Consider the following 15459-nt stretch of genomic DNA (forward strand, 5'->3'; position numbering starts at 1 on the left):
ACACACACACACACACACACACACACACACACACACACACACACACAGAGACACACGAAGAACAGAAAACACAACAAAAAAATTTAACCAAACAAAATAACACAGTAGCCAATTTATAATTATGGGCTTCTCTGATTAAACCATATCAAATAAGTTAAAATCTACAGCACCCCCCTTAACTTGATAACTTTGAATACAAATGCTTACCAGGAAGTACACATTTCCAAAGGCCATATGTTTTTCCTACCACAGTTTGCCATAGTCTCAATGTTCCATCTTCAGAACCACTGGCATAGAGTTCTCCATCAGGACTAAATCTCACACAGTGAATAGGACCAAAGTGTCCTTTGTAGGATTCTGAAAAAGAGGAGAAGGGCTATTAGATAATTTAATACTTAAATGTTGGTTAAGTATTGATACACTAAGGAAAATACTGTCTGTATTATTGGGAAGATGTGAAAATCTTAAGGGCAAATTCAAAGAACTAAACTTCATTAAAAATAAAGTGATTCTTATCACAAAGTGGTACATAATGTCTACCATTTCTCTGTAAAATTACCCCCTTCCAATTCTAACACACATTATGGTGTCATACTGTCCCTCTTAAAACATATATATATATGGCTTCATGTCCCAAAAAGGGTGAAGGGAGTAAATTTTACAGAAAGCAGATCTAAAGTCTGTCAGTTCAATTCCAATTTCCACATTCTAAACTCACTGCCTATTTACCAGGGAACCAATTCTTATTATGACCACAGAGAGCCACCAGATGGAGCTCTTTTACACACTCTGCCTCTTAATTTCCTACCAGACTAGAGTCTACTAGTCATTCTGTCACACAGAACATGAAGATTCAAGATCAATGCCGATCCTTAAATATTTTAGTCTGGGGAATTTAATGAGAAAATGTACAGGTCAGTAGTAGTGTTGTTCTGTTTAAGTCATATCCTTATTTATGAACTTTCCTCTTCTATTTTTCTAATGCCTCGTCACCTTTGTGTTTTCCAAGTCTTGACTATTTTACTAGACCAATGCTTGCTTCTATTCTGTTTTCAGGTCCATTCAACTCAAGGACCCTCATCTTTCCCCATCTCTGTCCAACCAGAAAGTATCAAGAGAGTATTATCACGACAGTACAAATTCTCATGAGAGTAGAAAGAATATGAGAGGTTTGGAATGAGAATAAGCTGGGGTCCAAGGTCTGGTGTTCACTACTGTGACCACAGATCTCAGGCAGGTAATTTACCTCTTTTTCAAAAAGAATAAAAAGCGTGACCACAACATTCTGAAACTCTGAAAACTGACGTTAAATAATAAAAAAGGATCTCTGATTTAAAAGTCATATATTCAAATAATAAAGGGTGAACCGTAAGCAATTATAATAGATTCTATATGGTCCATTCACCAAACTTCCACTAGTCCAACCCAAATCCATTAGTTTTCCCAAAAAAACAAAACATAAGGCTGTCTTTTGTTCTTTGTGTATAATTCTAACAAGCTTAATTTCACTGGGTGGTAAAGCAGGACAGCTAGACAAAGTAGCAGCTTACAGAAAAAGAAATTATAAAAACTAAATATGCTAGTTCAAAAAGAAAATTTTGTGAAGGCTAGAAGTAGATACTGAGAACCATGATTATGACATACCTAGTCAATCAGATAAATGTAAAATTAGATATACATTAACTTCAAATTAATCTTAACATGCCCTTCCCCTTCATGAAGGACTATTATGAAAATGGAAGCAAAAGTCAGACTCCAAAAAAAATCCAAACAAACAAAAATCCCCTCCAATTCAGATGCCTAAGGTATCCCTATAATACACCATAGCTGTTTTTTGCCCACACTATTCTCAATAGAGCTTAGAGATTCTTACATTGGCAAAAGGAGGAGCCAGGTAGATGGCACTACATACCAGCACTATACTTCAGAAAAAACAAATACCCTTACATCTGTTTAACATGATTTTGATGTAAGACTGCCTCCTCCTACCCCCAATAAATATACTGCCCTATTGTATAGACTACCAGAATATGATGAACTTAAGTTAAAAGGAAAAGGTAAAATTGAGAGTCTGGCATGCTTTGTTTACACCTCTGTAAATACTTCTACCAAAAATGGAAAAAAATCCTTTACTTTTTTCACTTGGAAATAACAAGCTTTAGTTAGCTGAAAAATTTGCTAACTGAGGTGTTAATTACTGAAACCTACCATTTGATAAATGTAACCGTATCATTTTAAGGGAGGAAAAAGAGAGCAACTCACCTAATTCTTCTCCACTATTATAATCATACTTATAAAGTTTAAAGTCTTCACCACCTGCAACAAGAAATTCTTTCTCAGGATGAAGAGATGCAGAATTGATGGTTGCAGGAGCTTCAAAGGACTTAATTGGGTCCAAACTAGAAAATAATTTAAATAATATTTATAAATTTTTAATACTACATAAACAATACCAGGAAACAATTACTTTTAAAGTGTTCCTAATTTCTGAAACCCAAGAAATGACTATATCTTCATTTAGTCAAACATAGTGATGTTAAAAAAAAAAGCCCTCTAAATAATATTAGCAAAAGTCCAGAAGGATACTATGCCAAGTGCAGTTCATTCCAGGAATACAAAAACACTTTGTGCAGTGAGTGCTTTCCTGGAAATGACTGTGCTGGCTAATTAACAATAGTATATTTGGATTTTTGCATTGAAAGAAATTTAATTCTGTATTGTTTGATTTTTCCATGACAACCACGCATTATCTTTGAGAGCAGAAAATGTTTTATAATAAGTAATTAACATAATGGATTATTTATACATTATTCTCAATTGCTGAAAATTTATAAGCTTCTGTAACAAAACCTTCAATACCACAAAAATATAAAAACTGCTAAAGATGGTTCTGTTTTTACTATCAAACTTTTGAAAGAATAACCAAATTTGGAACTACAGCTATAATAAGAATCAATGCACAGGAACAGCTTCATAAGAACATCAATGAGTTTGGACATCAGCTCTTTTCAGACAAACTGAAACATAATTTAGTAAAACCTATAATGCAATACACCTAGCAAAAATATTTTCAAACAGTTTTTAATAGCTAAGAATAGTTTAAAATAAAAAATCAAAATTATACTCATAGAGCCCTAGTAACTAAAAAAATACCCACACAAACACACACATATAATGTTATACATGTGTAGCAAAGAAAAAAAGACTAATGGAAAATACAACTACCATTAACAGTCTGGCATCTATGGTTGAAGAACAGTGGGCAAATTTTTTAAAATTATCTTTTCCAAATTTTCAACAAGGGCACTTAACTATATTTATAGTCACAAAAAAATTAAATCTGTTTTTAAAAAACATCATTAGATCTACACAAACTTCGGAATAGAAGAAAAAAACCACTATTTCTCTAAAATTATAAAGGGAAAATTAATAAGAGAATCAAGATGACAGTGGCTTTATACAGTAATGAACATTAATTATTATAACACCAGTCTAGCAATCCTTTTAAGAAAAATATAATTTAAAAAAAAAAAAAGAAAATTTAGAAGTTACTAAATTTTACCAATAATGTTCCCTAAATATTGGAAATTAACTGGATTAATTCCTCAGTATATCAAATTCTTAAAATACATATTAATAATAGTATGGAAACTTTTCCCCATATTATATAGTATAGGCCAAGGTTTGCCTTTTTAAAGAGTTAAATACCTTTCACATGTGCCTTCCAATTTTTAAGATACCAAAAAAAAAGTATTTCTTGGACATACCTTACTGCACTATGAAAAGCAATAGATCGTCCATAGGTTATTACCAAGATCTCTCCCTCAGGAATATATTCCATACTGCTAACAGACATATTAAAGGTTAGAGATTTCACTTCTGTCATGGTAGCATGATCCCAAAGGCTGCAAAAAAGGAAGAGGAAAATATGGTGGTATTTACTCTTTTAAGAAAAAACTTAAGTCCCAATTATATCTACAGATTAACCAATGAAGAATAATCCCAGTTGTAGTAAAATCTCCTATATTCCAACTCATAAGTTATAGATGATACAGAGAAATTTGGGATTCCTATACAATGTTAAATTACTTGGTATCCTGTTGGTGAAGTCAACTTTAATACTTAAATATACCTCCCTTAGCAAACTATGCTATAAGACATTAAGTCCCAATCTTACCAATTTTAGCGTCACTCTAAAGAACAGTTCTTACACTCTGTGAATCTGATGATAGCTATCTATATTTCCACAGGAAAAAAATCGGGTATCAGCATACAAAATTATGCATACAGTATCAGGAGTTTCATGGACCCCCCTCCATAGCCAGCTTGTCCACTTAATCAGGTTAAGAGCAGAGGCTTAGAAAGATGTCAGTAATTTTAATTGTCTTGTGGACTCTGCTCTAGGTTTCTAACAGTAAATGGATAGCTCCAGAAAAATGTGACCTATGTGCAGCTTAAGTTTCAATGTTTAGAGATAATCCTTCATACACAGAGTTATGAGAAGTATTTAAAATATAATCACTAAAGTCAAATATTTTTCAACTTTAAAGCACTAAAGAAAAGTTACTTACCGGACAGTTTTATCATCAGCTGAAAGAATCTGTTTATCTTCACTGCACCATAGAGCTTTTTTAATACCAGAGGTGTGACCACTGATTTCCTTAGGTTCTTAAAATGAAACAATTTAAATTACATTTGTTAATACTTGCTTTTTTAAACTGAGCAATACTGGAACAATTACATATGTAAAAAGAAAAGAAGTACACTTCAAATTAAACTGCAACTTTTCAAAGCCCAACACAATGCAAACTTACAGTTTCCACAAAATACATTTGGTATTCTACACCAGAACAAAAATTTATCTGCATGACAAAGAACCCAAGAACAATGCTGCTATAAGTATCTGGGAGTGAATACACCACTCCCTCCAGGCTATGTTTCTGCTTTCAAAAGCATTACTGTAGCACAATGAAATAAAAAAAAAGCTAATCCAACATTACCACTAACACTGGGACCCTCGTCCAAGCCACTGTTGGTAGAAACAGGAAAAAAGAGGGAAGTAGGCTGACAGGAGAAAAAGAGAGTAAAAAACAATGCAGTAATTCCCAAGAATATTTCTACAATGAGATCAAAGCTTCAAAAAACAAAACAAAACAAAACGCCACCAGGAACCTCTGTTGGAGACTTTCCCTTCAAAAGATTAAAAAAAAAAAAGAACAACTGCTCAGTGTTATCTTTGGGCAAAAGCAGATGCTGGAGGCAAAGCCATCCAACCCTACTTTGATTTTGGGCAAGTTACTTAACCTGCTGAAGTAAAGGTTACTTAGCCCTTTCATTTCTTCATCTGTAAAATGGGATAACAATAGTTACTACACCTCACAGTTTGAGTATGAGGATCAAATGAGAATATACATCTAAGGTTTCTAACCTGGAATCTGACATAAGGTAAAAGCAGTTAATTGCTATTATTTCTATTGCCAGTACAGCGGAAGAACCACTTTCAAAAAGCAGCTTTGAGAAGGGCCTACGGCCTGAACTACCTTGCTAAATCAGAAAGGCACACTGATTGAGGTCTGAGTACTTTGCTATGTTTTGGCATAAAGTTATAAAAGAGAATGAAGAGAAATACCTCCAGGTGCCAATGAAGAATAATCTAAAAATGTAGTCTGTTTGTTCATCTTAGAAATGCTTTTAGGAAAGAGACGATCTTGAGAATAACTGCTTAATATCCAATGTAGCTTTGACTTTCCTACAAACTTATCAAGTTCATAAATTAATAAATAATACCCACGATACAAAACGCAAGACTATAAAATAAATAAAACAAAATCCTGTTCATCATAATCTGGTAGCTTTTGAAATATATATTATATTTTTTTTCAAATTTTTTTATTGTTATGTTAATCACCATATATTACATCATTAGTTTTTGATGCAGTGTTCCATGATTCATTGTTTGTTCATAACACCCAGTGCTCCATGCAGAACGTGCCCTCCTCAATACCCATCACCAGGCTAACCCATCCCCCCATCCCCCATATATATTATATATTATGTGACTAGAAAAGCATTAAGATACTACAAAAAAAATGAATATGTGGACCAGGGAAGAAAAGCCATCTTTTATGACTTCCGTACAGTAAGAGAATTCATAAAGGAAATAAATTTCACCACCAAAAACTTTACAGTGTATATACCATAAATCTTATTAACAAAATTTAAAAGCAAATGACAAATCAAAATATAATAAAGAACTTTAAAACCAGTAAGAAGATGAACATCACAACAGATAAATTGGCAAAGGGCATGAACAGACTATTATTAACAAAGAACACATTAAAATGTTATTCAACAGTATTTTAATCTCATGAATAATTTTTTTTCAAGTTCACAATATCACAGAATCACTTTCCTTCTATTAAATTGGAAAAGACAAAGTTAGTTATCAGCATTTGCCAGAAGAGGTTAGCTATAGATATGTACTTTTATACTTTGGTGGAGCACACTTCGGTAATACCTACCAAAGGCTTCCAAGTGTACCTCCCTTTTTGTCCCAACAATTCTATTTCTATGTAGTTATTCTATAGAAGTAATTGTGGAAATATTTTGCAGCTATAAGGATGTTAAGCATAACACCACTTATATTTAAAATTTGTAAATAGCCCAAATGGGCCACAGTAAGAGACTGGTTAATCGACTTATTCATAACATGAAAAACAATATAGTCATTGAAAACAGTAGAATATTTAAGGACATGAAAAAATTGTAATTTTTTAAATTTTAAAAATTCTTCTGATTAGCTAATATATTCATATGGTTCAAAAATCTGAACAAAATATGCACACACTAAAATTCTCACCCTTCTCACCTTCTACAGACAACCATTCTTTCTTACCAAAAAGTAGTAACACTGCTATGTACCTTTTTAAACTTAAATGATAAAAATTTGGCAAGATGAATTTTTAATTTGTAAGAAAACTATGTAAGCACAATGTAGCAACATTAAAAAAAGATATCTGCATAGATAAAAGACTGGAAGGGACGCCTGGGTGGCTCAGTCGGTTAAGCGGCTGCCTTCGGCCTGGGTCATGATCCCAGGGTACTGGGATCGAGTCCCACATCGGGCTCCTTGCTCAGCAGGGAGCCTGCTTCTCCCTCTCTCTCCCTCTGCTTGTGCTCGCTCTGTCAAATAAAATCTTAAAAAAAAAAAAAAAGACTGAAAGACTATGAACCAAAAATTAAAAAATATTAGTAGTGATTATACTGGATGATGAACTGTTTTCATTTTTCTCTTCATGACTATCTTTAATTTCAAATCTGAGTACTGAACATGATTCCTTTAATCAAGAAAACTTATTTAAATTAAAAGAAAATACAATACAAACACATATAAATTATACTTACCTGCTTCAGGCTTGTTCAAATCATATATGCGTAACAGTTTATCCTGTCCCCCGGTTAACAGGTAATTACTATCCTGAAAACACACACAAGCACACTGTTTACAGAGGAGCCATTTTAATAGCTACTATCTCTTTGAAACTTCTTCAACACCAACCAAAATCCAAATGAAGTTTGCAGACATCACAAAGAAATGCAATACATGCCAATTACTTCTGAGATGATACTAGAGAACATTTATTCTTCTAATTGCCAAAACCCTTTAAGCTCTACCGTTCAAATGCATTATGCCACCTACCACAAGAATATTCTCCAGCTGCCCTGATCCTGCCCTGATCCCCTCCCTCCTAAGTAACACCTCTTTGATGATCTCAAATTTATCCTCTCTCTTCTGAAAGTAGTGAGGAAACATTATCTGCACATTTTAGATGTTTGTTGCTACTGATGGAGAACTGACCCAAGAGTTCCATGGTATCTTAGGATTAACCAAGTAACTAAATTTGTACAGCTTAATCTGCAATTAAATCATATATAAGCCAATATACACCTAACATCGCCCCCCAAAAAATATAGAATATACAAACCAAATACACGACCATTATTACATCCTATAATAACAGCAATTTTACTCCTTAAAATAAATTCCATTTTCTGATACCTGTGTAAAATCCACAGTCTTGACAATGTGTTTATGAGCCAGGGTCATCAATTCATCTCCTGAGACAGCATCCCACACTTTGCTAAAAGTAAAAAGTAAAATTAAAAGATAAATACAATGGTAATTTTGATGATAACCAAATAAGTTAGGTATGCAAAATGTTATATAAGTGAATTATAAGTCTCCCATTCTAATATCCCTCACTGTTAAGATTCATTTGATTAAATATTCTAAAGATTCTAAAAGAAAAGAAATTTATCCCCGTAGAAGCCATATAACCAATCTAATTTTGACAATGGAAAAGATCTACAAATTTAAGTAAATGAGATCAATGAACCAGCCCTTCCTTACTTTTAGCCTACAGCAATAATATCCTTTTAGCAAGGCTGTAAGACATTTTAACCAATTTTAAGTTTCATCTTTCCAATTTGTTTCTCTATTCTCATGTACATGCAAAACAAAAAAAAACAAACAAAAAAAAATGAAAAAAAAGAAATCCTAAAAAGAATTTACAGGAGAATGAAAGGCCCTGATACAGGTTACATAAAATTTTAAATCAAGACAGTAAAGAAGAAATTTTCTCCCCATGTCTTCCTCAAAGTTGACTCTTAAAATTCTCAAATTCTTTTTTTTTTTAAGATTTTATTTATTTGAGAGAGAGAATGAGATAGAGAGAGCATGAGAGGGCGGAGGGTCAGAGGGAGAAGCAGACTCCCCACTGAGCAGGCAGCCCGATGTGAGACTCAATCCCAGGACTCCAGGATCATGACCTGAGCCGAAGGCAGTCGCTTAAGCAACTGAGCCACCCAGACGCCCCAAATTCTCAAGTTCTAATCCAATTAACTTCCCCCCAAAATATCCCAGCCTTTGATTATATAATGTTAACACAGGATTTTTAACCTCTCAACTGTTTCTCTGACCCCCTCCAACCCAAAATATACGTGTGGTTTTGTGTCTATACACATATATATGTATGCATTACGTTAGGGAATCATGGTTAAATAATACATTAGAAAAATACTGTAAGAGGTTCTCCCAATAAAAAAGATTAAAGAAGGGGGGAAAAAAGTTCATTTTATAACAGAAGAGGTCATTGAAAAATAAACAAGAAAACTTTGCTTACTGGGAAAAGAACTGTTAAGAGTAAACAAGCTATGCTCCATAAAGATTTTCATTTTAATATAACTGACATTTATTTTTAAAAATAAAGGGAACAATAAACGGGGGTTGGGGGGAGAGCATGATCAAAGTAGTATCATCCAGAAGGGGCCAAGAGATCTATAGTCTTTTCCCTCCTATTTAGAAACACCACTAAAATTGAAGATGACACTCTCTGACAGAGCATGCTCTAATCACTTGTACCAACTTTGGCCTATTTCGTTATTCATAGTTAAGAGTCCTAAAAAGGGCTTACAGCCCTAAAAATATTCTGGAATAACCTAAATGTTTTCTAATGTATTCTTCAATCTCCAGGCATGAAACTGATATCACCTAGCTGGCTGCAAGGCTCAAATCAGGGCAATGAAGCACCATTAACAGTATCCTTTCCTCAGCGAACCCTGCAGCATTTATTTCCTGCACAACTCAAGAAGTACTTGTCACCTCCCTAAACTACTGATCCACCTTATATCCCATTTCGTGCATATATTAATGCTGTCTGTTCAATACTTTTCATATCCTGAGAACAGACTTACCACAAGTCTCAAAAGAGATGCTTAACTTTTATTTTATTTTTTTTTTAAGATTTTATTTATTTATTTGACAGAGACACAGCGAGAGAGGGAACACAAGCAGGGGGAGTGGGAGAGGGAGAAGCAGGCTTCCTGTGGAGCAGAGAGCCCAATGCAGGGCTCTCGATCCCAGGACCCTCAGACCATGACCCGAGCCGAAAGACGCCTAACAACTGAGCCACCCATGTGCCCCCCGCTTTTTAAAATTATTTATTTATTTATTTACTTACTTAACTTTTTTAAAGCCCTAATAAAAAATTAAGCTTTTCTGGGTGAAAAACATTGCCTAGCTATCTTAACATGTTGACTAAGTCATCAAAAAGGAGGTAATACCACCTTCAATTTATCAACAACCTTATTCAGAGAAAAATTGATCTTCCCATTGTCTTTTACAAGAGAGAAAAGTGATCATACACTTTGGTTATCTATAGACTTCAGGGCCCAACTCCAGATCTATTTAATCATCCTCTGGAACAGAGCACAATTATCTTCTCCACTTTTGGCACTCTCTCCAGATGATTTTAACGAGAGGAAAGTGGAGATGCTAAGAAGAGGATCATGGGAAGTAAAGCTTATATTAGCTTCATGAATTAAAATATAATAAGAGGAGGGTGTTTCAGGGAATAGTGTCCTCATCACCTGACTCAAATGCCTGAATTACCTCAAGATAACATTCCCAACTGACCCACAGACCAACTCTGCTGAATATATTTGCTCCAAAAGAACTAAATTTTCTTCTACATAAACATGACATTAATGAATTTTCTGAGAAACGTAAGAATGGGGGAGGTGGGGAGAACTTCCTAAAAATGATTTATACCAGCTATGATTAATCAAGTTGGGGAAGCTATTCTTTACCTGGTTCAAGCTCCATAACAGCAAGCTCCATACAAATCATTAAAAGAGAATATACATAACATTCCCACTCTTCAAAGACAGACACTGAACAAATGAGGAGTAAGACTCAGCTACTATTTATTGAGCAGCTACTATGCAAAAGACGCTATGCTAGTCTCCAAGGATTTAAGTGGAAAAAGATCTCTCAAATCCTCCCAATAACCATGTGGTTTTACACCCATCTTAAGATACCAAAGCCGAAGTTTTAAGAAGCCACCCATGATCAAACTGGAAACACAAAGCATAACTAGCACATGGACTCAGGCCTAACCAAAGTGAATGCTTACATCTTTCTTGCCATGATATAGTGGGAGACTGGGGCAGGGAGCAGAAGCATGTCTTCTTAATATTTAAGAACCTTCTTTGCACAAAACCAGGAAGTTTCATGGCCTTAGCCACAGAAGTTCCAAAATGACAAATACGAATTTGGTCTAGAGGGAATGGGAGCTATCATCGTGACCCCACACACACAACACTTACATACTCATTAGATTTTAAGCAATGTTCTCAATATTAGAAACATTTTAACTCATTTATTCACAACTGACATATGAGATAAGCGCTATTTCTATTCTCATCTTTATAGATGATGACATGAGAAAAAGAGGTTAAATAAATTCCCAAGGTCACAGGATTCGGGTGCAGAATCAGGCTCCAGGGCTCACGCTTCTAATGCTACTTGTAAACACAGACACTGAGACTTGAAATGTTAAGGATAAAAACAACACTGAATACCTATCCAGAGACATGTCCTGGAATGTGGGACTTGGGCTATGAATGGTTTGTAAGTGACCTAAATAAAGATAACTGTTCCTCTGGCAGCAAGATACAATCCTGACTACTCTTTCCAAGACTCAATATATTAAGTATTTAAAGTGCCGTATTTTTTCACGCCTTTTTTCTTGCTCCATTTCAGAGGCCGTTATCACATGCAGTAATTTCCGTCTACTTCTTTATCTTCCAGAGGACTGGTAACATCATTTGATCAAATGTACAAACCGAGAGTCTTCACAGATTTTACAGAGACAGGCATCCTTCCCAACAAGCTTTCGCACAAGTCTCTTAAAGATCAGGGCAAGACCATCAGGCAGAAGGTGACAGGGCATTTTACTCACGTAAATAACAATGATGGACAGGGCCCAGAATTGAGGTTAATAAAAGCTTATCCTTTCAGAATTGTAATTCAAAAATTTGTCTTTTTTTAATGCTGTTTATAGTGTCTAACATCTTGTTACATTTAAAACTTATTATGTTTAATTTAAAATACCACTTTATTAATTATTAACTTACCACAGCAGACTGGGACCTAGTTTCAATAATGACATTTTTAAAATCCACCTACCAAACCTCTGAAATCTTGAGTTGAAAATCCAAATTTCTACCTCTGTTACAAAATCAATGGCATTCATTCCCAATGACAATGTTCCTACTAGACTGAGCAAAAAACAAATTTTGGAGAAGTGAAGGGGGAAAAAAAAGCTAAACTCATGGCAATCAGACACAAGTGTTCCAGAAGCAAAACCAAGATCTATAATTCACCCATTCTTTACCCTCTACTTTAGAAAACTTCCTCTAGTTATTTACTCAACAAACATAAGGTATTAAATAAGCCAGAGAATATAAAAAATATAACCTGACCTCAAGAAGCAAGAACACATAAATCAATTAAGTGCTACAAAAGTGCCAGAAGTTTTAACACAGGACACGGAATGAACACTTTCACTGTAAGCCTTCCATCTGAGAATCACTTTTACCAAATTAATAAAGGAGAATGACACATTACAAGTAGCATGCTGACATCTAAAGCAACATCTGGCCTGAAGCTGTTGACATTAAAGGATTTATATAAATTCAAGCAGCTCCTTATTTTATCAGTGTTACATACAATCAAAACAGGGCACAGCACAAAACTTTACAATGGCTATGCATAAAGACATACTTGAAATCTAGTCATTGAAGGCACAGAAAAAAGTTCAGGCTGCTGACATTCATAACTTTTTTACAGATCTCTCATCTCAAATTTAATACCAGGTAAGCACCACATCACCCTCTCCTTATTTAAAAACTTTTAACTTGTTTTTTAATTTTACATACATAAAATTCATTCTGTGGTATAGAAATTTACATGTTTCAACAATGCATAGAGTCATGTATCCATCATCACAATCAATCTGCCTTCATTTTTTATAATAAACTTTGTATATTTGATTTGCTTAAAACAAAGGAGCAGCATATTTACAACTGCTCTTAGTTTGGAACTCTGTGAAAGAAAAAGGAGAAAGAAAAACAAGACTTGAGTCTAACAAGGTTTACTATCATACGCAATAGCTCTTGACGTCGCCTTCCTCAGTTTAAACATTTAAGGGTCTGCTATGTCATAAACACAATTAGGAACTAGAATACCAAGATTATGTAAAATACGAAAGTGCCCTGAAGGAGAAAGTAGGTCATTGCAAGTCACTTTAACATATGCAAAAGCCAAAAACCAAAATAGGTAAAGTGTATTCTGGCAAGAAGAAGTTTAGTATAACTAGACTGTAGGGCATATGATGTGCAGCGTCGGATAATACCGATAAACTAGGATAAGGCCAAATTTTAAACTGGCCAACAACTGAAATTTAACCTTTAGGCCAGTGATTCTAAGGCTTAACATCAGAATCAATTAGAACTTTAGGAAAGAAAAAAACAGATGTTGGGGACTCCATCCCCAGACCAATAAAATCAGAATTTGTCAGACACATGCATGTGAATATTTTAAAGCTTCCCCGGTTATTTTTGGGTTCACTCGAGGTCATGAACCACTGAAACTGCAGAGGGAAGGCAGGAAGATCATTAGAGAAGTGACATGATGAAATTTGTTTTTAGGAAGACTATGGAAGATGAAAAGACAGGAAAGGTACTAGTGGCAGAGGCATAAAAAACAGAGAACATTCTGCTGATAGAATCAACAAAGCAGACATAAGGAAAAAAATCAAGAATATTTAAATTTTACCTTAAAAAACTTAGAAAATGAAGAGTAACTGAGTTTAGTAATTGAGTTTAAATATGGGTAAAGCCAGTTAACAAAACCGGAGTAAGACAGGGCTAAAAATCTGGGCCATCAGCACTAGGGCATCACAGAAGTGTGTGATATCACTCAGGAAGCACATGTTGAGCATTTTTAAAAACCACCACCAAGATTCATTATCTAGAGTGCTTGTCAGTAATGCAAATTCCTGGGTCCCAATCCAGACATACAGAATAAGTCATTTAAAGTCTCTGAAAATTGATGAGAACCACTGAAGAGAAAAAAAAAAAAAAGCAGAAAGGACCAGAGTAGAGTTTTAGTGAGATCAAACATCATGTGCTCTATATGGGAGGCTTTGGGTCACAATTTTATGAATAACTGAGGCTGAAGTTTTGAGTACTTCACAACACAATCCATGGAGATCTTCCAAACTGGCCGATTTGGCTATACTTACGCAGTGAAATCCGCAGCTGCTGTAGCTGCTTTGGTGGCATCCTTATTCAATGTCGCGCCCCAAACAGCACCCTTATGACCCAAAAATGTTCCAATCCAGTCTCCGGTATCTCCCTGGCGTAGCATAGGTTTCCCGTCTAAAACACATTCAAAAACTGTGATTTAGAAGTTCAAATTACTTCAAATCTAAGACTCAAACATAAAGTGATCGTGTCAAATAACAAAGTGTTAAACTGCTTTTGTTGTGTAACTATTCTCATTCACTGGGGTCACTACGAAACGTTCAGAAATAAATTAACTGAAGAGACAAGCCAGACATTCTCGCTGAAGCATTTGTAAATCGGTGGGAATACTGATTTGCATCAAAATAACCTAGATTTGAATCTTATTTTGGACAAACTTTTTAACCTGAACCTGTTTGCAACTGAAAAATGGGCCTAATACCACATAGGAATGTCCAGTAAAGGCAATGACAAGTCTCTAAAATAAAGAAAGGTATTACTCGCCTGGCCTCCTGTTTTCTCTATTCCCCATATCCTTGAAAGATTACAGTATATGACGGCAGAGGCGTCTAGGCAAGTGTACAGTCCCGCTTCTCCAAAAATAGCAATAAAAGCGAAATGAGAGGCCCAAGTTGGGGGCAGTACTTAGCCTCGTCAGAGAATCAGAAAAGCCTCCCTTGACTCCAGCTGCGGAATCCCTAATACAGTGTTTTCCCTATCAGACCACTGTTGGCCCCAATCTCAAAGACTGAGATCCCCCCTTCCGCACTGGGGAGTACCCGCCACTCTACCTTCCGGCCCAGTCCTAGGCGTCAGGGACCCGGATCCAGGGGCCCTGCTCACCTTTGCAAGCGCTGATTAAAAAATAGCCATACGGCGTGATGCCACTGAAGGCCAAATCGACCACAGGCCGCGTGTGGCCCGAGCAGGTGAGCGGCGTCTGCCTCATTGCCATGGCGGCAGTGAACCGAGCGATCCGGATGTGGAGCCGAGGGTCGTGTTGTCTTTTCTTTCCTCTGCCGCAGAGCCTCTGGCTCAAGGCCCCCGCCCTGACACTGGGGGCTGGGGCTGGGCCGAGAAACAGGAAAAAGAGGCCAATCGGGTAGCACCGAGGTCAGGAAAGGGTTGGGGATGGGTCAGGGAGTCTGCGGCGGGCGACCGACAGCCGCCAAGGGAGGGAAAGGGAGGGAGGGAGGAAAGTAGGGGAGGGGGAGAACCGGAGAACCGGCGGCCACGACCCGCACCGTCCACACCGGTACTGGCAGGAAGTGACGATCCCAATGACGCCAAGCGTCCGTGGGAAGTGACGAT

General features: G+C 36.0%; 1 protein-coding gene across 2 annotated transcripts in view; it reads right to left on the bottom strand.

The window, feature by feature from the left end:
- STRAP (serine/threonine kinase receptor associated protein) overlaps window positions 1-15413 on the bottom strand; it is a 17956-nt gene extending 2543 nt beyond the window's left edge. The window contains exons 1-8 of one of the 2 annotated variants that reach the window (XM_025879852.2): window positions 14992-15413; window positions 14148-14283; window positions 8060-8141; window positions 7405-7477; window positions 4572-4668; window positions 3768-3905; window positions 2263-2399; window positions 208-357 (exon numbers count right to left, since the gene is read on the bottom strand). In XM_025879852.2, the coding sequence (XP_025735637.1) occupies window positions 208-357; window positions 2263-2399; window positions 3768-3905; window positions 4572-4668; window positions 7405-7477; window positions 8060-8141; window positions 14148-14283; window positions 14992-15103 (925 nt within the window). In that variant the 5' untranslated portion in view covers window positions 15104-15413. The remainder of the gene's footprint in view (window positions 1-207; window positions 358-2262; window positions 2400-3767; window positions 3906-4571; window positions 4669-7404; window positions 7478-8059; window positions 8142-14147; window positions 14284-14991) is intronic. The other variant, XM_025879851.2, reaches the window with a different exon arrangement.
- Window positions 15414-15459: the final 46 nt, after the last annotated feature.

Source organism: Callorhinus ursinus, unplaced genomic scaffold (genome assembly GCF_003265705.2).
Source record: "Callorhinus ursinus isolate GAN/ISIS: 27379988/994484 unplaced genomic scaffold, GSC_fseal_2.0 scaffold27, whole genome shotgun sequence".
In the NCBI taxonomy this organism is placed as follows: Eukaryota; Metazoa; Chordata; class Mammalia; order Carnivora; family Otariidae; genus Callorhinus; species Callorhinus ursinus.